Here is a 21385-nt window from a genome sequence, read left to right as displayed (position 1 = left end):
TGTGAAACTAGCTTTAAAGTGTGGCACAAAATGTTTTTAATTCATTATAACCTGGCTTGACTACTGTAATAGCCTCCGTTAAAGCCTACTAATAATTACAGATCCACATATTTCCAGCCTCCCACACCTCAAATAGTCCTCTTTTGCTAGTTCCTCCTTTGACGTTTCCTTCATTGGTTGCCATTGAAATTAAGAATTCAAGTAAAGCCTCTCTTCAACTTTAACTTCACATACATGTGTTTAATAATTCTCAGCTACTACCCCAAATGCATGTGATACATACAGGACTTGATACAGGTCTGAAATCCTCCATTGGTTACTCTCCAACACTTTAAATGCAACAATTAAACACACCTCATTGTACAAAAATCTATCCAAGGGTATAAATACAGTATAGAAAGTAGTGAATGTGACTTTCACCAAACATTTACTAGGGGTGAATTAGTCATTGTCATTTAAAACACATGCACCAAGAAGTTTCACCTGAAGTGTATTTTTGTTGAATTTCAGATTAACCGCTTTTGAACTATGCCCTTTCCATAGGGCAAGATGGCACCATAAAGATCAATATTAACAATAAAATTAATATTACATTCAGTTATCATTGTTACAGATGGAGAGACCCTGCCTCAAGCAGAAGTGTCCCTAGTTTAAATTTAATGTTGTAGCTAGGTTGTAGTAAGGCTGGTCTTTTATTGTTATGTAGCATCTCCCCCATAGGGCCGCTAGGATCTTTTCTTGTTTCAGGCCCTTGGATAGGGGAGGGAATGTGTTGAGATACTCCCAATTCAACTGATTACACTAAGGACAGCTTCTTTACTAAACTGTGGAATGCCTACTTGAGGCACTGTGCACTCTTGAGCAAGTCTTCTGTGGGAATAATGGACTGTTGCTTTTCAAGACACTAGCCAGTATCCCCTTTCTGCTGAAACCAGTAAGTGAGTGAGTGAGAAATTTGTAAAGCGCAACACATGTGAACTGAATCGCCTCTGGGCGCTGTAGTCATTTCATGGGTAAGGAAAACCCCTTGACTCAGAAGAGATGGGTTTTAATCTTTCTTCTGAAGGCCAAGTGGTCCGACTCCAGTGGGATGGTAGTTGGTAACGCATTCCACAGCCGAGGTCCTTGGACTGCAAATCTTCGGTCTCCTTTGGACTTGTATCTGGCTTTGGGTAGCTGACTTTCCTAGAACAGAGGGGGTAGCCTAAAGAACCAGGCCCCAAGATCTCTACAGTCTTTACTCACAAAGCCTCTGGACCGAATGGTTGCCTCCGTCCAATCTTCCAGCAGTACCATCCAGTGATCCCAGACAGATCTTCACAGGATTAGCTCTCCCTTAGTCAGCATTTCAGAACACTTGGGCCAGCACTTCAACTTCCAGGCCTCCGACGTGATGCCTTGACTCTCTGGTCAAGGACCTCTTCCTGTGCATTCCACTAAATATAAATACCTTTCCCAGCATGCATAGAAGCACCTATGCCTGTAATTGGCTGAGATGGCACTTATGCTCCCTGGTGCTGTCTTACACTCTGAAAAGTGTGGATTTCCAGTCTCAGCTTAAAGTGATTGTAAAGGCAGATTTTTTTATCCTAATGCATTAAGACAAAAATCCTTCTGTGTGAAGCAGCCCCCCTCAGCCCTCCTAAAACTTACCCGAGGTCCCTCTAGATGCAGATGTTGCAGGAATGTCTCGGCTCCCCTCCTCATTGGCTGAGATCAATCAAAGTCAGTCAGCCACTAAGGAGAGAAAGGAGCGGGGCCGGGCCACAGCTCCATGTCTGCATGGACACAGGGTGCTCTGACTCGGCTTGGATGCCCCCATAGCAAGCTGCTTGCTGTGGGGGCACTCAACAGGAAGGAGGGGCCAGGATCACAGAAGAGGGACCCGAGAAGAGGAGGATCCAGGCTGCTCTGTGCAAATCCACTGCACAGGGCAGGTAAGTATGACATGTTTGTTATTTTTAACTAAAAAAAAAACAAGACTTTACAATCACTTTAACCACTTACAGACCGGAAGATTTTCCTCCATAATGACCAGACCATTTTTTTGCGGTACGGCATGCAACCCTGTACCCAATCAAAATTGATGGCCTTTTTTCCCCACAAACAGAGCTTTACTTTGGTGGTATTTGATCACCTCTGAGGTTTTAATTTTTTGTGCTATAAAAAAAAAGACAATTTTGAAAAAAATAAACAATATTTTTTACTATTTGGTATAATAAATATCCCCCAAATTAAAAAAAAAATATCTTCATCAGTTTAGGCCAATGTGTATTCTTCTACATATTTTTGGTAAAAAAAATCGCAATAAGCCTATATTGATTGGTTTGCACAAAAGTTATAGCCTCTACAAAATAGGAGATAGATTTATGGCATTTTCATTATTATTTTTTTACTAGTAATGGCAACCATCTGCGATTTTTAGCAGGACTGCGACATTGCGGAGGCCAGATTGGATACTTTTTAGTGTTACATGTATTAGCAGATTTAGAGCTACTAACAAATTGAAGCCAACCTCCAGCTAACACATTATAAGCAGTTACAGCAAAAACATAAATAAAAAAAATCCTTTTGGGATAAAGATTTTACATGGATAAATAAGCTGATCATTTTAATCACCCCTGTCAGTGTTAAGTGGTTTTTATCATCCACATAAACTGATAAATTCTGCTGGAGAGGTTGTGCTGTGAAAACAGCAGACTTGCTGACTGGATCATCGGATGAAAATAGAAGAAAGAACACCTATAAAGGAAACTAATACAGCCATCACATCTAAGAATTGGTAAGCTAAAATTATAAATATTTTCTTTTAGGTTAAATACTGCTTTAACACTCTTTCCTGATTTTTGTGAGTTTTAATAACTTCTCTTAAATGCCCTTTAAGTGACTGGCACACAATTTCTTTCACCACACAAAGATTTACAAATTCCCCTCTGAGCCCACCGAGCTGCCTGGGAGTCTCTCATCTGCCCTGGGGTTACTGGGTGCTATATGGATAAGAGTTACAGCTGACATGATCAAAACCTTTACTTGGTACTTACTGCTCTGAGTTAAAAAGACAGGTGACACTTTGTTTATATTTTTGATATTGTTCCCATTCTTTTATAGCAAGCTCAGTCACCAGTTCTTCTTTTGGGACTAGCTTAATGTTCATTGTTTCCGCAAACTTATTTGCTCCAGCACCCGTCAGCATAGAGCAGGAAGCCTGCAAAATAAAATAAAAAAATGAATAAGATGACATTTTTTAAATCAGTTTTAAGAAATGAAATACCCAATTGCTCAATTTATAGATCTGGAGTGTGACTGCATAGAACCTATGGCACCTTATAGCCTATGTTAAGTGGGCAGAAGCATGTTAAAGTGTATGTCCACTTTATAATTAACTTCTCGTATTTGTTCACTTTTGGCCAGTTAAATATACGTTTGAAAGTGTTTTGGTATACCTGTTTGATTAACTAAACAAGTACTTCCAGAAATCTTGTGAGCTGATAATTTCTGTGTTCTCTGCTTGTGCTGACTTTTATTAATTACATTGTTCTTTGAGGACTACAGATACAAAAGATCACCAGAATTCCAAATAAATGCATTTCATGTTTTTATTGTGAAGACAGTATCACATAAGAGGCTAATGTTTCAGGGCCTCACCGGGTCACATAGTGATATAGTGACATAAGTTGCCTTGAGAAAGGAATCCCATGAGGCTCCAAGGTCCAAGTACTGTGAAAAGTGCAGCTTATAACTGGACTTTATACAGATTGAAAAGGGTGCGGATGTATTGTCATGCTAGGACAGTGGTGTTACTAGCAGAATCACCTGGTAAAAATATGGAAAAATAAAAGTGCCACCACCACATCCAAAGTATGGTAATCTGCAATACATTATATCTTTGTTTTGGGTTTTAAATACACTTTAACCACTTCAGCTTCGGAAGGTTTACCCCCCTTTGTGGCTAGGCCATTTTTTGCGATACGGCACTGCGTTACTTTAACTGACAATTGCACAGGCGTGTGACGATGTACCCCAAAATAAATTTAGTCCTCCTTTCTTTCCCACAAATAGAGTTTTCTTTTGGTGGTATTTGATCATCTCTGCTGTTTTTATTTCTTGTGCTATATGCAAAAAAAATAAAAAAAAATAAAAAATATATTTTACCCTGTTATAAAACATTCCCAATAAAAAAATTGAAAAAAATTGAATTTCTTCCTCAATTTAGGCTTATATGTATTCTGTTATATATTTTTGGTAAAATAAATCATAATACGTGTATATTGATGCGTAAAAGTTACAGCGTCTAAAGATATGGTATATCTTTATTTTTTTAAATTTTTTATTAGTAATGGCGGCAATCAGCCACTTATAGCGGGACTGCGATTTTGCGGCAGACAAATCTGACACTTTTGACACTTTTTGAAAACCAGTGACAATAATAGTGATCAATGCTAAAAAAAATGCACCGTTACTGTACTAATGACAGTGGCGGGGAAGGGGTTAACATCAGGGGCGATCAAAGGGCTAAATGTGTTCCCTGGAAGTGGTTGCTAACTGTGGGGGAGGTGCTTTGACAGGGGGAAGAAACGGTGGGAGGTGGGGCAAAAAACTGCCCCCCTCCCCAAACCACCTATGGGACCGTGGCAGGCAAAAAAAATAAGCTTTTAATAGGTTAAGATAAATTAATATACAGTACCTTTTTGATTGGTTAACTTTAAAGATATTATTTGAATATTAACGATAATCAGCTCGTGCTGGAGGGTATAAATTCAAGAAGACTGCATCATATAACCGACAGACGGCGCTGACTGAAGGAAGAATGTCGTCAAGTCTGGTGTTACTAGTGATTTTTTTAAATATGAATGAATTATACAAAGTCCTGACTTCGGTACCATGTAAAGGTACGTGTTCCTGCTTAGCAGGAACACAAGATCAGCACATTCCCCTCTCACAGAACGGTGATCTGCTTTGTTTACATAGACAGACCGAAATTCTGCCTTTCTCCTGAATGATTGGTGGGTCCCGGCGGACAATGCGCCCGCCAGACCCGCTGATTGGCTCCCGCTGTGTCCAATCACAGCGGTAGTGGGCCGTCAGCGGCAGGTACACATTACCCAGACCCCGAAACGATCAGATCATGTACCAGGTAAATCTACTGTGGGCGGTGGCTAAGCGGTTAAGGCACATACCTACTGCTTAATCGACAATTAGATTTGTATGAGAAATTAACTAGATTACCGTGTTTCCCCCAATAAACAAGACAAGGTTTTATATTAATATTGGCTACAAAAAACAAAGTTTCTCTCCCTGTCAGCTCAGGAGTCAGCAATGTGAAATTCTGTAATCCCAAAAATAAACCTTAGTTAAAGACCTTGTAAAATCATGTAATCCTTTACATAATGTGCAGTGTGTCTCCTTGTGTAACATTATTGTGGAAAATACCTTATTTACAGCACAGCTGGGCGCTCACATGACCCGCCAGAGCTCTTCTCGCCTGCTTCGAATACTGCAGAGGGAGAGGCCGAGATCCCCACTGATGTCAGCCCCGCTCCGAGCACTGCAGTGGGAGGGAATGCTGACATCAGCCAGGACGAGAGAAAAAGATCTTCGGTGGGTCACGCGAGCGTCCAGCGGCCCTGTAAATAAGGTATTTTTCACTGCACATTATATAATCTTCTTACAGAACAGACTATATGATTTTACAAGGACTTATTTTTGGGGTAGGGCTTATACTGCAGCCATTCTAGAAACTAATGCCGCGTACACACCATCACTTTATGTGATGAAAAAAAACAACGTTTTGAAAAACGTCAATTAAAATGACTGTGTGTGGGGGAAAATGTTGGTTTATGTCTTGTGAAAAATGACAAAAAAAAATTGAAGCATGCTTCAATTTTTTGTGTCGTTTTTCAAAACGTTTTTTTTTTGTGTCACAAAAAATCACCATGTGTAGGCTAAAACGACGTTTAAAACAAAGTTTTTAAACCCGCGCATGCTCAGAAGCAAGTTATGAAGCAAACTTCAATGGAAAAGAGTGCTGAACGTAACCACGCTTTGCTAGAGCATTTTGAAAAAACTATGGTGTGTAGGCAACATCGTTTTTGAAAATTTAAGTTTCAAAAACGTCGTTTTTTTACTTCACAAAAAATTTCGTTTTTTTTCATCACATAAAGTGATGGTGTGTACGCGGCATAACACTAGGTCTTATCTTCGGGGAAGGGCTTATTTTTAGAGAAACAGGGTATTTATTAGTAAGAGTTAAACAGGCACTCATATTCACGCTAAAGAGAGTTTGTTTTAGCCCTAAAATAACAACTGTGGGGGGACTTTATGCTGCAATACAACGTAAGGAAAATTTCATTTTTTTTGTACTTGTGCTAGCTTTGCTGAATAATGTCACATAAACTAGAGCAGCATGCTGTCTGGAATAGTCTCCTGGCACAACCTACTGATAGATTCATTTTAATGTGAAGCTTATAATACCTAGGAAAATAAACTCAAAAAACCTAATGTCTGTTGCCATAGTACTATTATTTTCTCCACTTACACAATTAGCAGCAACATAATATTTTTAACAGTAAAAAAAAAAAAAATTCTCTGGCTTTCTTAGTAATGTGTGAATAAAACAATAAAATATACAAAATACCATGCCAAGTTATTCTTCTTGTTATTCAAGTACATATACAAAAGACAATGGAATTCTATGTGTACCTACTGTATATACAAATGACACCCCTATGTTCGTTTATCCTTTTGTGGAACAGTTTTCAGTGAGTAGTTTGCACAATGTGCCTCATACCATAATGCAAATTAAAGTAGGAAATAGGAAAAGCCATTGCTTTTAAGTAAGGTTTTATTAGGTTGATTAGGATCAATGCACTTTGTGCCAACAGCAAGTAGAATAGACAGGGAAAATTCTGCACATACACACCCCTTTTGTAAAAAAAACTTCTGCATATAACTTTACTCTAGGCACAAGAATAATTTGATTTGTTTTTGTTAGTTTGTTTTGTCTAGAATATTCAGTGTTAACCATGGTTTCTGACAATTACAATGGAATTGGTCATATTTCTTAGCAGCAAAGATACCTACAGAAAATAATGATCTGCCTAGTTCCTACCATATCATGCAAGACCCAGCAGCAAAATAATTATTCTCACTAACTGCAGTTGTACAAACATAGAAACCTGGCTTTGACTCCACAGTGTACCCTTAACAAATATGCACAATGTCTACAAAAGGCTAATTCTTTGGAGAGTGGGATTTGCTAGTGAAGCTTTGTTAAATTGAGAGTGGTATCGTACTGGGCTGGATCAAAATGTTCAGTTAATTATGGCACTGGGTACACATTCAGTTTGGGGACTAGATTTTTTTCCTTAAATAACTACAGAACTGCGGCACACATTTGGCTTGGGCACTAGGACTGTAAGACTTGACCAACTACTGGAGGACTCCTCGGTGATTCCGAGGTTCGGGTCTTCAGGATTGTAATACAGATTAATGTCAGTCCTTGCTCTGTGAGAATATCTTGCTAAATTATATTACTTAGGTCCATCATGTTGGATTCCTGTTGAGGGAGGGAGAGGGTCTTATTTATTCTTTCTAATCTCAGTGTTAGGATCTTCCTGAATTATGATCTACTACCAAACTTCACTTTCCTTCCAGAATTTATTTAGATTAACATGATAAACTTGGTAGGACTTTCTTTTTGCGGGCTGCAAGACCTTAAATGTAAAATCCATTTTGTTATCTTCCTAGCCATTTTGCTAGGAATCTGCTCTCAACAGTTGATACAACACTAGAACCTGATCGCTAAGCTTAGACTCTCTAACCTTGGCAGACCAGTTGTACAACCAATTTTGAGCCTCTTGCACAGTCTTCAAATGCTCTCTGGTTATGAGTGTCATGTTTTCCATAAGGTCCTGCGTTTGCACAAAGCATTCCACAACACTTAGCATAGCCTCTTGTTCCCCTGTCTATTTAACCACATCCAGTAGTCCACAGGGGTGTCTTCCATAAACCAACTACAAGGGCCCTGTGGATGCCCGTAATACCTGCCTTATGGCAAACAATATATGAGGCAGTAAACAATCACAAAACATCATTTTGAGCCAGTACTGCAATAGTCCATTCGCGCCCCCCATTTTCTTTGGCTCTTTGGTTTGGGGACCTTAGACCCCATCTTTCTATACATCATTTTGAGCCAGTTACATTGAAGCATTCCACTAACCCATCAGTTTACAGATGGGTTACATGGAATGCACAAGTGTTTAAATTTAAACAATTTACAGAGCTCCTTTATAGCCTTAGACATAAAATGGGGTACTTTGATTGATCAGGATCCTGGATGGGAGCCCAGTTTTTATGAACATGTGAAACAACTCCCATGTGATAACCTTGAATGAGGTATTCCTGAAAGAGCTTACCTCCGGATATCTGGTGGCATAGTGAAGAATCACTAAAATGTATTGGTTACCCCTAACTGGCTTGACTAAAGGGCTTACCAAGTCCATAGGCAGTACCAGTGGACTTAAAAAATGGGACTTTGAGGTGGTTATTTAACAGGCTGGGCAGTACTCACAGAAGTCATTGATTTCCTGGTATACTGAAGGCTAATAAAACCTTTGAAAAAACAATTTCTGAGTTTTAGCCACCCTGAGATGACCCTCAAGCACAGAAGCATGGGTCAAATGTAAAATTTTGCACCTAAAAGAGGTACTACAGAATGTTCAATCACTTCATCATGCTTTTTGGTTTCTCTGTACAACAAATCATGATTCACAGCAAAATGGGGGAACTGCACATGCACCCCAAATTTTTGTGGCTCACCATTTAATACTGTGACTTGGTACAATGATTTCCAGCTTCTAGAAGGATCACACAGGTATGGTATATGCATAGGTACAATGTTCCAAGCTGGACTAATGCAATATTGTATAAAATTCCATACCAGGAACTTTTTGTCAAAGGCTAATGCCGTGTACACACAATTGGAAATTCCGACAAGAAAAGTCCGATGTGGTGGGAAATGGCGCTTGCCTGTATACAATTCCGACAGCCACTAAAACACGCATGCTCAGAATCAAGCAGAAGATGCCGAAATGCCTATTGAACTTTATTGATCTCGGCTCGTCGTACGTCTTGTACAATACAGCGTTCTTGACGGTCGTAATTTCCGACGAGATTTGTGTGACCATGTGTATGCAACACAAGTTTGAGCCAACATTCCGTCAGAAAAAATCCACGGTTTTCTTGTTAGAATGTCCGATCGTGTGTACGTGGCATTAGTCTAATTTTGAAAACAATGAGGAAACGCACACATTTTTGCAGGGAGAAACATGCATTTATTATTTTTTGCATAGGAGCATTCAAAGAATTGCACATGCAATCAGTGGATCGTAGGTGTAAAGCTAGGTATCTCCAGATTCTTCCTACAGCAACCTGTCCATACCAAAGTACGGGCTTTCAGTTGGCGAGCTGGAGGAAGCATCAATGGACTATGAGTGCAGTGATCATTCCATTGAGAACTACAAGTTTGTCTGTCATGGAAGATGGGGCTTGAAGCACAAACATTGATTCACAAACTTCTGTAAATGAGTGACAAGGCTGTGTGGGCAGACCCAAAAAATTCAAAAGAGACAGTGGAGGCAGGGGAGAAGATCGCACCAAGAATGCATGCGGTCACTGGAAGGGAGGGAGCTTTTTAAGGGGTGGAGGAGTTGTCACTATGTTATTTGCTACACCCAACTAGAGTTGTAACATGTTGCAAAAGCTGGAATTATATTTAAAGGCCACTTTACTTGTCAGCTAACACAAATTATGATTTGCCTTCAGTCTGCATTTGAGATACCATTCATTTAAATGACACCTGAAATTGTGGTGCGCGTGTGCGATTGTCGAGGGATAAAACGTCCTGCAATTGCGACAACCCATGTTGCCAAAAAAAAAGTTCAGGAACCACTTTGGGGCGACATGTATGCCGCAATCCGGGTTCCCGCCATTGGAGCACGGTTTATCACACAGCAATCGCGGCAGACCCGCACCACAATTTGAGAAGTCATTCAAATGAATGGCATCTCGAATGCGAGTCCCCCATTTTGTCATTCACACCTTGGCGCTGTAAAATTGCGGGCATATCTACGGCAAATCTGCCCACAATTCAAAATGCTGTAGTGTGAATACAGCCTTAGCGTCTGTGCAAATAAAACATGTATTAGCTTATTTTCAGTAAATAGCGCAGTCTCATTACAGAGCAATGTGTGCTTTACTTCATCTCAGATTTTTAAAGTTTATAACAGTGCTTGACAGGAGAGAGTTCAAGACATGCACAGCTTTCAGGCAGCCCAGTATACATCAGGTTTAATTTGAGATTTCATAAGGTTGCTGCAGCATTTTAATAAATTGGGTAAATAATTCAAATATAGGGCAACAAAATGTAAAATAAACTTTATATTTAAAACAGAGAGAAATAACACTGTCATCACAACAGTTAGACCCCTTTCACACTGAAGCATTTTTACAGCGTTTTAGCGTTAAAAATAGTGCTATTAAAACGCTCTCCATGCATCTCAATGGACCCTTTCACACTGACTCCTGAAAGCAGCATCTTTTGGGGCGCTGAAAAAAACGCTGCAAAAACGCCCCTCTCCATTGAAATGAATTGAAAGCGCTGTAAAAACGCCTTACCCATTCACACTGAGGCGTTGCACTGGCAGGGTGTTGAGAAGAGTCCTGCAAGCAGCATCTTTGGAGCAGCTTTTGGGCGCTGAAAAAAACGCTACAAAAACGCCCCTCTCCATTGAAATGAATTGAAAGCGCTGTAAAAACGCCTTACCCTTTCACACTGAGGCACTGCAAAAACGCCCTAAAACATTAGGGTCTTAGCGGTGCTTTACCAGCACGTTGGGATTGCAGATGAGGCTTCGCTCGAATAACGTTTGAATAACGCTTGAAAAACACTTGAATAACACTCGAATAACGCTCGAATAACACTCGAATAACGCTCGAAAAACGATTGAATAACGCTCGAAAAAAAAAAAGCCTTTTCTAGGTTTTTTTTTTCCGTTTTGTTTACATTACAAGGCTCTATACCGTTTCACAAAATTAAAAATCAATGACATTTGATTTTTCTGGACACTTCATGAATCTCTCTCTATTATGTTAGAAGATTAAAAAAAAAAAAAAACATAAAAATGTGTAATTAGTTCAAAGAAAAAAGGACATGATAGTAAATAGTTCAGTACACTGAAAAGCAGCTGTGAGCACAGCATGCCAAGAAAAAAAAGAAGCTTTACAGATGGAAAAAATAACCTGTTCCTTTTGGACACCCTACTGTACAGCTATAAAAGAGACACCAACTCTCAACAAGAAAGTGAATAAAAGTCTCAGCATTAGGAAAATGCTACAAAGCACAAACAATCAAACAATTATCAAAGGAGCAGAGCTAAGCGGAAATGAAAAAGAAACAATCTCAGCATGAAATTTTCTGCACAGTTTCTCCAGAACTCACAAATTAGAAGCCCATAAGATAAAGAAAAATAGTGACAAGCAGCATTCATTAATAGAACTCAAAGAGCACTGGAATAGATAGGAAGATCTCCTATTAGTGGAGTGTAGTACAACAGAAAATGGTATGCACCAACATAGATAAGCATATGTAAAGGAGAAATATAGCCAAAGTAATATAAATCCCACCATTGCTGATCTGCCTCTGAAAATGCTAGTTACCTGGCTGATTTAAGGTGAGTAAGTCAGTAACTTTACAAGACTGCATCAATTTCTGACATGTCCAAAAATATAGTTTATCACTAAAAAACATCACAGTGACTGACTTTACCCAGGCTGAGATGAGTCTGCTGCTTTCGTGAAGGAGAATTTCTCATCAGTCTCATCTCACCCAGTTATCAGGCTGCCAGACTGCAAAGTACAAGTTGAAAGGTGACATTAGGGGTTGATTTGTGTCATACATTTGTAAATACAGCAAAGAACTGCATAGGCACAATAATTTAGTGTACATAAACGTATCCTCTCTAGACTCTCAGTCCAGGAAGTAAATTCTGATCCTAGATCATGCCTGATCAAAATATGTTTGTCCTCTTTAACCACTTTCCCACCCAGCTTTCGTAAAAGATGGCCGCAGAAACCCGTTGTCTCTCTGGGCGACCGTCATATGACGTCCTCGGCCCTCTAGGGGGTGTGCGTGTCTGCCGCATCACTTGGCAGCCCGGCGGCACCAGCGATTGCCCGATAACAGAGCAGGACAGTGAATCTGTGTGTGTAAAACTATCAGAATAGATTTTACATTTTAGAATGGGGCGCCTCAAGACTTTCCATAATTTTGAAGGGTGCCTCAAGACTGTCTATAAAATGTATAGGGTGCCTTGATTTAAAAAAGGTTGAGAAACACTGCCCTAGGTAACACATTTAACCCCTTGATCGCCCCCTAGTGTTAACCCCTTCCCTGCCAGTGACATTTATACAGTAATCAGTGCATTTTTATAGCTCCGATTGCTGTATAAATGTTAATGGTCTCAGAATTGTGTCAAAAGTGTACGATGCAATGATAAAATTTGCAGATCGCCGCCATTACTAGTAAGAATAAATAAATAATAAGATTAAAAATGCCATAAATCTATCCCCTATTTTGTAAACGCTATAACTTTTGTGCAAACCAATCAATATACGCTTTTATGAAAAAAAGTAAAAGTAGCCCCCCTCAGCTCCCCTAAAACTTACTGTACCTGAGGTCCCTCTCTGTCCAGCAATGTCCACTGGTGTCTCAGCCATCCGAGAGTCTCCCTCCTGATTGGTTGAGACATCGGCTGCTGTCAATAAAAGTCATCTAGCCAATCAGGGGAGAGAGGGGGTGGGCCGGGTTGGGGTTCCGTGTCAGAATAGACACAGGGAACTGTGACTGGGCACGGGTGACCCCATAGCAAACTGCTTGCTGTGGGGACACTGAAAAGGAGGGAGGGGCCAGTATCACAGAAGAGGGACCCAAGAAGAGGAGGATCTAGGCTGCTTTGTGCAAATCTACTGCAACAGAGCAGGTAAGTATAACATGTTTATTATTTTTATAGGAAAAAATCAAGACTTTAAATCACTTTAACCTTTGCTGCCACAGCATTATTTAGGAGGTTACTGTATACAAAGATAAGTGAACCTCCACTCAGTTCACCCAATTCTCATTTATCTTTCAGTTTGTGGTATGATTATCCACAGGAACCTTTATATATATTTTTTGTAACAGAGTAAAATGTTATCTATAATTTTTTCAGACACATTTCATCCCTGTGTAACCCAAACACTTATTATATGTGGCAGCTCTACAGCAGCATCCTGAAATTCCAATAGCAGCAGTATCTTGACCTATCATCAAAGTAAGCCAGCAATAAAGAAAAATAACAGAAAAATACATTTTATCATAGGTTTTTCTCTGTGGTGTGTGGCAGAAAAATGTCATCAGTACTATTAAAGCTAAACTCTAGACACAAAAGCAATAATTTATATATATATTTCTTATCAGCCAAAGATTGACATAGAAATCCATTTTGTGTCCACCCCCATCCTTCAGGGGGCACAACTAAAGCAGGCGGGAGCCTCGCCTGCAGCTGCATCTCTCAGCCATGTCCTAGCAGAATACACAGTTAGATCATTACTCCCCTTGTACAAACAGTGGCCCTCTGCTCTGGTGTCAGTGTGCTCTGTATTAAAAGTTTAACGCCTGGGTGTCACGGAACTCTAATAATTGCACAGAGAGAATGGCCTTCTCTTTGTGTATTCTTCATCAATGAGATATCAGTTTGACAGCTCGGGTCCTGCTCTGCATTTATTCATAAATTAAAACTACTATTGTAGCTTTTATTGTAGCTTTTATTCTTGATTTACTAGTAGGGGCGGATTAAAAGAAAAAAAAAAATTAGGCAACATTTTAGTAAACCCTGAAGCCTCGAAAGGTGCTGGCAGAGCTTTCTTGCCGAGTAAACCGAGCGTGTGTAGGAGGCTTTCAGGTTTCTCGTCTGGAAATCTGGCCAGAATCTCGACAAGAAAAATAGAGATCCTGCTCTCTATTTTCTCGTTGAGATTCTTGTTGGCCTGTTTCCCGACGAGAAACCCGAGAGTGTGTTTACTTACCTGTCGCAGTGGAAACCCGTGCATGCTCGAAATGACTTTGACGCATGCGCAGTAGCTTCCATGGCAAAGGTAGGGTGAAGCAAGATGGCAGCGGCGGCATCGAATGTGACGAGCGCATGCTCGTCATACGGGATGACATCACTGCGTTCTTGCCTTTCAAGAGAACCACGGTTCTTTTAAAAGGTCTGTGTGTACACTCGGGCGGCAAGAGATTCTTGCCAATAATCTCGTCGGGAAAAACAAAGTTTTTTCCTGACGAGGTTCTTGCCTGTGTGTACGAGGCCTCAGGGCCAGTTCACACTATATGCAGTGACTGATGTTTTATCACATGGTAAAACATTTATCACCTCAGGGACACACAGGAAACAATTATTTCTTATGTGTTCCACCAACACTGTAATGCAGCCTAGCGCTGATCTGCAGTGTGCTGCGATAAAATGCAGACATGCTACATTTTATTGTACTAGCCTTAATCGCACTGCTATGTCAGGCATTGCAGCACAGCGCACCACCTGACATTACAGTGAAAGAAGTGTACATTTTGTACACTTTAAATAAAGCTTGTCCAAAACAAAAGGAGGTGGGTGGGGTGCACTGAATCATGCACCACACTGCCCCCTAGCCAGCCATGCAAAGTGGCTGGAGAGCTGAATCACTCTGGCTGCTCTGCGATTTTGCTACATAACTATATCACTGCTTCTCTCTGCCAATCCCTTCACAGGCTTCCCCTACCCCACCGTATAAAATTCAAAATGCTAACCACAACATACAAGGCCATCCACAACATTGCCCCCAGCTATATCGCCAACTTCATCTGCAGATATCACCCAAATCATCCCCTTCACTCTTTCCAGGACCTCCTGCTCTCTAGCTCCCTTGTTACCTCCTCCCATGCCCGCCTTCAGGACATCTCCAGAGCCTCTCCCAACCTCTGGAACTCCCTGCCCCAGTATGTACGATCAGCCCTAACCTGTCCACCTTGTCAAGCCTGTCTTGCATACACACGCTCATGAAAAAAAAAATGCTTGAGCAAAATGCAGTGACGTACAACACGTAGGACGGCACTATAAAGGGGAAGTTCCATTTTTCATGACGCCACCCTTTGGGCTTGATTAGGCAAATTTCCCTTTTCATAACTTTGCTACTGAGCATGCAGGTTTTTTTCCCCCGTCGTTAAAGCCTACACACCACCATTTTTCATGACGGGAAAAACGTCAAGAAAAAGAAGAGCATGTTTTAAATTTTTAATGCCCATTTTTCCCGTCGCGAAAAATGCTCTGGAGCCTACACACAATGGTTTTTAATGACCTATTTAAGAAATTGCATTTTTCTCATCATGAAAAACAGTCGTGTGTAAGACTGGGATGCCATTAAAGTTCACAAGCGTGTGAAGGCAGGTGTATCAACTTTTGACAATATAGTAGGTGTCTGTCATTGCTCATCAACGTATAAACTGCCCATATAAGATAATCCCTGACTAAATATTACATTATTTTAATAACTAAGATTGTACCAGGAAATCCTCTCTGGATAAACAGTGCAGGCACAAGCCAATTAACTGGACAACTGGAAAATGTGATATATCAACATGTAGTGTGAACCCTTGTACTGCAAGGATGACCTTATTAAATACAATCTAACAACTGATCTCTATTGTGGAAAAATGGTATGTAAAACTGAAATGATATAATATATGATTCAAATGAGACATGGCACCTGTTACTTTATAAATCACTATTTTTTAATTGATTGATGTCTACTTAACAGATGATTAGCATTTAAGAACCAACTTTCTAACAGATGTTTCAGGGTACAACAATGCAAAAGGGAAACAGGCAGAACTAAAAGCTAACAAAGGTCCTAACATTCCAATATTTAAAGTGATTTTAAAGTAATTTAATAAAAAATAACAAACATGATATACTTACTTGCTCTGTATTTGCACAAAACGCGCACAATCCTTCTCTTCTTAGGTCCCCAGCTGGCACTCCTGGCTCCTCCTCTTTTTGGTGTGCTACCATAGGAAGCTGCTTCCATAGACACAGACAGAATGGCTATGCCCCCGCCCACCCTTTACAGGATTTGACTGACAACAGTGGTAGACAATGGCTCTCACTGCCTCAGCAAAACCAATGAGAGTGAGGAGAGCCGCTAGAGATGGGCACAATGCTGGATTGAGTAAGGTCTCTGGTAAATGTTGAGGGGACATACAGCTACCTAATTTTTTTATCTATATTCAAGGAATGCATTCAAGTGATACTAAAGTCTTGTTTTTTTCTTTAAAAATAACAAACATATTATACATACCTGGTCCGTGAAAAGGGTTTTACACAGAGCAGCCCAGATCCTCCTTTTTTATGGTCCCTCTTTGGTTATCCTGACCCCTCCCTCCTTTCAAGTGCCCCCACCACTGAATGGCTGACAGACTTTGATTCACAGCAGTGGGAGTCAATGGCACCACTGCTGTGCCTCAGCCAGTCAGGGAAGAGAGTCCTGGGTGGCTGAGGCACTTATGCACATCACTGGATAGAGATGGGCTCAGGTAAGTATTAGGGGGCTGAGGGGGGGGGGAGGGGTACTGCACATCGAAGATGTTTTATCTTCATGCATAGAATGAATAAAAAACCTTCTTCCTTTATAACCACTTTAAGGTAGAAAAAATGTTTAGGCTTTAGAATCACTTTAAAGTTTAAGTTCACCTTTATAAAAAAGCAAAAGTTGAACTAACACTCTCCTCCCCCATTCCTGCTGCACTTACATCTGTTGCTGTTGAGCTGTCAGCGTCCATACAGCCAATGCAGTTCTTTCAGGATGGATTACAGCAATTCTGATTAGTCAGCACCAGCACAGATAATTACTTGGATCTGTCCAGTAAGCACTGCAGATAGTAGTGGGAGAAGAGATTTCAGATCACCAGATCACTGAACCAATTGCGTGGGCACTGACAGCTCATCACCCATATTCTCTACAAATCCATACACATCCAATACTAAATGGCTCTGTAATCTATTTTTCAATAAATTATTGTGCTTTTCTATATCTTTGAGCTCCTTTCCTCCTCATTTCTGTTTGTTTGAAACAAGCAATACATTATAGTTGTGGTCATGTGCACTGCTCTATGCAAACTAAAAAACTCACAGACCTTAGTTCATCTTAAGCAAGAGAGGGTGACTACATTTCTACATATAGTGGGCTGATGAAGAACAAACATACTATATCAGGAAATTGGATCACAGTAGTAAGTTAGGAATACATATTAGATTATTTTTAAAACCAGTGTTTAGTGTCACTTTACTGTAATTTTAAAAGGGGAACACTGTTTTACTCAACGCTGCTTAAATGAACCCCTTTTAACCGTGTGCTAATCTTATAACTTACAAATACCGTGGCAAGGCGGCTCTGCTGCGCAGACATGTGCATTCGTTTTCGTCCGAATACATTTTCGTCCGAATTTCAGGTATTTTCGTTATCGTTTTAACAAACGATAACGAAAGCACAGAAAACTAAAAAGATCCGACATAAACAAATGCTTTATTTTCGTTTTCGTTGCGGTCGAATGTGCCTAACCTTAACTCTATTAGTCCAAATAGAGAAAAGATTAGACATAGAGAGACATGAAGATTCGACATAGAGAGACATGAAGATTCGACATAGAGAGACATGAAGATTCGACATAGAGAGACATGAAGATTCGACATAGAAAGACATGAAGATTCGACATAGACAGACATGAAGATTCGACATAGACAGACATGAAGATTCGACATAGACAGACATGAAGATTCGACATAGAGAGACATGAAGATTCGACATAGAGAGACATGAAGATTCGACATAGAGAGACATGAAGAGTCAAATTTTTTTTAAAGATTTTATCGAATCTTCTTCTTTTTTTTTCTTCTTCTTCTTCTTCTTCTTCTTCTTAGAACATTCTACAGACACCATAAGCCTTCAATGACAGATTCGACCTTAATTGTGCCTAACCTTAACTCTATTAGTCCAATATTATTCTACATAAAGAGAAAAGATTCGACATAGAGAGAGAAGATTCGACATAGAGAGACATGAAGATTCGACATAGAGAGACATGAAGAGTCGAAAAATATATATATATATATATATATATATATTTTTTTTTTAAAGATTCTGTCGAATCTTCTGTGTTTTTTTTTCTTAGAACATTCGACAGACACCATAAGCCTTCAATAACAGATTCAACCTTAATTTGGATTTTTGGACGAATGCATTAATTTTTTTTACGAAAAACAAAATAAATAAAAACTAATTTCGGGAGTAACTAAATAAATGTATTTTTCAGACGAAAACAAAATTACGAAACAAAATATTTCAGTGTGCACATGTCTACATAGTATCAGGTACCTAGTACATGATCTGACACTTCCAGGTCTGGGTGCACGCATGCATGTATAATCACAGCAGGTACCGCAGACTTGATGTTCCTTGGTAACTGCCAATCATTAGGAAGAGAGCCAGAATAGTGATCTGCCTATGTAAACAAGGCATTTTGCCGTTCTGTCAGTAGGGAAGGCATGGATCCTGTGTTCCTGAAAAGCACTATTAAAAGCACCTCCCACACAGTACACAAACACTGGCTAGACACACATTTAACCCTTTGATCACCCCTGATGTTAGCCCCTTCCTAGCCAGTGTCATTAGTACAGTGACAGTGCAAATTTATTTAGCACTGGCCACTGTATTAGTACCATTGGTCCCCAAAAAGTGTCAAAAGTGTCATGCCACGTACACACGACCGTTTTTAATGTCATGGAAAAAACAATGTTTTTCTCGACTTGATTCTTGCATACACACGATCGTGAAACAAAAATGCTGGAGCAAAGCCCGGTGACGTACAACACGTACGACGGCACTATAAAGGGGAAGTTCCATTCGGATGGCACGACCCTTTGGGCTGCTTTTGCTAATTTTGTGTTAGTAAAAGTTTGGTGAGAGACGATTTGCGCTTTTCAGTCTTCGAGCTTTTCAGTCTGTTACAGCGTGACGAATGTGCTATCTCCATTACAAATGCTAGTTTTACCAGAACGAGTGCTCCCGTCTCATAACTTGCTTCTGAGCATGCGCATTTTTTCCCGTCGTTAAAGCCTGCACACAACCGTTTTTCACAACGTGAAAAATTAGAGCATGTTCTAAATGTTTAATGCCCATTTTTCACGTCGAGAAAAATGCTCTGGAGCCTACACACAATCATTTTTAATGACCAAGTAAAAAAATAGAATTTTTCTCTTAATGAAAAACGGTCGTGTGTACGCGGCATCAGTGTCTGATTTGTCGACTGCAATATCACAGTCCCACTATAAGGCCAGTTACACACAGAGTCCGCCTGCTCCTGCCAGCTCAGCGGGAGATCAGTCCACAGATCTCCGCTGAGCTGGCGGATGACAAGCTCCTCTCTGCTCACTCAGCGGGGAGGGGCTTGTGCAGCGCCGCTGATTCCTATGGAGTGATCTGATGAAAACAGACAGCATGTCCGTTTGTCAGATCTCACCCGATCCGCCATGGACGTATCGCCATACGTCTGATTTTGGCGGATCGCATCGGGTCGGATGTCAGCGGACATGTCTCCGCTGACATCCGACGCTCCATAGGACTGCATTGAGCGGCCGTTCAGGTCCGCTATCAAAACTGACAGGTGGACCTGAACGATCCGTCTGTGTGAAAGGGGCCTAAGTCACTAATCGCCGCCATTACTAGTAAGAAAAACAAAAAAACATAAATACATCACATAGATTGTAGACGCTATAACTTTTGCACAAAACAATCAATATATGCTCATTGGGATTTTTTTTACTAAAAATATGTAGAAGAATACATATTGGCCTAAATTGATGAAGAGATTTGATTTAAAAAAAAAAAAAATTGGATCCGTTTTATAGCAGAATGTAAAAAAAATTTTTTTCGAAATTGTCGGTCTTTTTTGTTTATAGTGGTATCAAATACCACCAAAAGAAAACACTATTTGTGGGAAAAAAGGACATACATTTTATGTGGGTACAGCATTGCACGACCGCCCAATTGTCAGTTAAAGTAACGCAGTGCCGTATCGCAAAAAATGGCCTGGTCATCAAGGGGGGGGTCTTAAAGTACACGTGTGCCCAGATTATGTAATTAAAAGTGTAGCGCCTGTGTACTTTATGGTACCGGTGCTAGTCAAATTTAAGGGTAGATCAGAGTGTAGTTATACTCTGATCCAGATTGTTAAATGCAATCTGTCTCAGCTTGGCTGTGCTGCAGGCTTATTCTGTTGTACTGGGGTGTTCTTCCAGCCTCGGTGCTGCAGGTGGCAGCAGTAGAGCCAAGGTTTGGGTGCTCTTTCCCAGCGGCCAATCGGGAGGGTTTGTCCTCGCTGTGAATGCTGGGGAGGGGTATTTATGGGACAGACGTCATTGGTTCTGGGTCTTCTTCGTCCAGTGTGGCACCCACCTTTAGGGTGGCATTATGGCCTACCTGGCCGGGGTGTGCGTGCCACGCGGTGTTCCTGGTTCTGGGACCATGTTGGCCCGGAGCATCTGAACAGCGACGGGAACCCAGTGTGTGACTGGGTTCCCACTTTGAAGATCCCAAGCTGTACTGCTGTTCAGTGGGGAGTCAGTCTGAGGAGCGCCATTGAGAGGCTAGTGGTCCAAAAGGGCCTCTACAAACCACCGGGGATCAAGGTAGCCGCACACTGAGGGATTGATCACCTATCAGTCGGTACCTGGGCGACAAGTTAAAGGAGATCCAGGCATAACTATCCAAGAGGGGATAACTACAGGAATCTAACCCAGAGAGGGCCTGTGGCAGAGGTGTCTTTCTGAGGCTCATTGAGGGGGGTCTGTGGCAGAGACTATTTCCTCAAGTTCAAGTTCACCAAGGAGAGTCTGTGGCAGAGATGTTATCCTACAATTGTTTGAGTGATACTCCGGCTGCCAGGTCAGTGAGAGTGGCCTGTCCGGGTACGCTAAACCCACTCTGGTGGGAGTGGCGCAGAGAAGTGTTACGCTTGGGAGCAGGACTGTTTCCCTATTATCACGCCTGAATCTGCTATTCTCCCTTCTCTTCAACTTTACTTTCCTCACCACAAGTTTAATGTTTTTACCCGGCTGGGTAATAAAGAGCACAGCAAAGAGCACCTGTCGTGGACATTCATTTACTTCTGTTTATGCAATATGCATCATTCACCCCTAGGAATTCGGAGGAGCCATGAGGTAATGTGCCGCCCAAAAATCCAGCAGCTCCTCTGTGGGTA

At 40.8% G+C, this 21385-nt stretch overlaps 1 protein-coding gene across 6 annotated transcripts in view; it reads right to left on the bottom strand.

Moving 5' to 3' along the window:
* Positions 1-21385, bottom strand: part of LOC120937006 (isoaspartyl peptidase/L-asparaginase-like) — a 63422-nt gene that overhangs the window by 21630 nt on the left and 20407 nt on the right. For all 6 annotated transcript variants that reach the window (XM_040349899.1, XM_040349898.1, XM_040349896.1 and 3 more), the window contains one exon: positions 3042-3205. In XM_040349899.1, coding sequence (XP_040205833.1) covers positions 3042-3205 — 164 coding nt within the window. The remainder of the gene's footprint in view (positions 1-3041; positions 3206-21385) is intronic.

This window comes from Rana temporaria, chromosome 4, assembly GCF_905171775.1.
Source record: "Rana temporaria chromosome 4, aRanTem1.1, whole genome shotgun sequence".
Taxonomy (NCBI): domain Eukaryota; kingdom Metazoa; phylum Chordata; class Amphibia; order Anura; family Ranidae; genus Rana; species Rana temporaria.
Note: the sequence above shows the minus strand (reverse complement) of the source record. Positions and strands in the feature narration are given on the sequence as shown.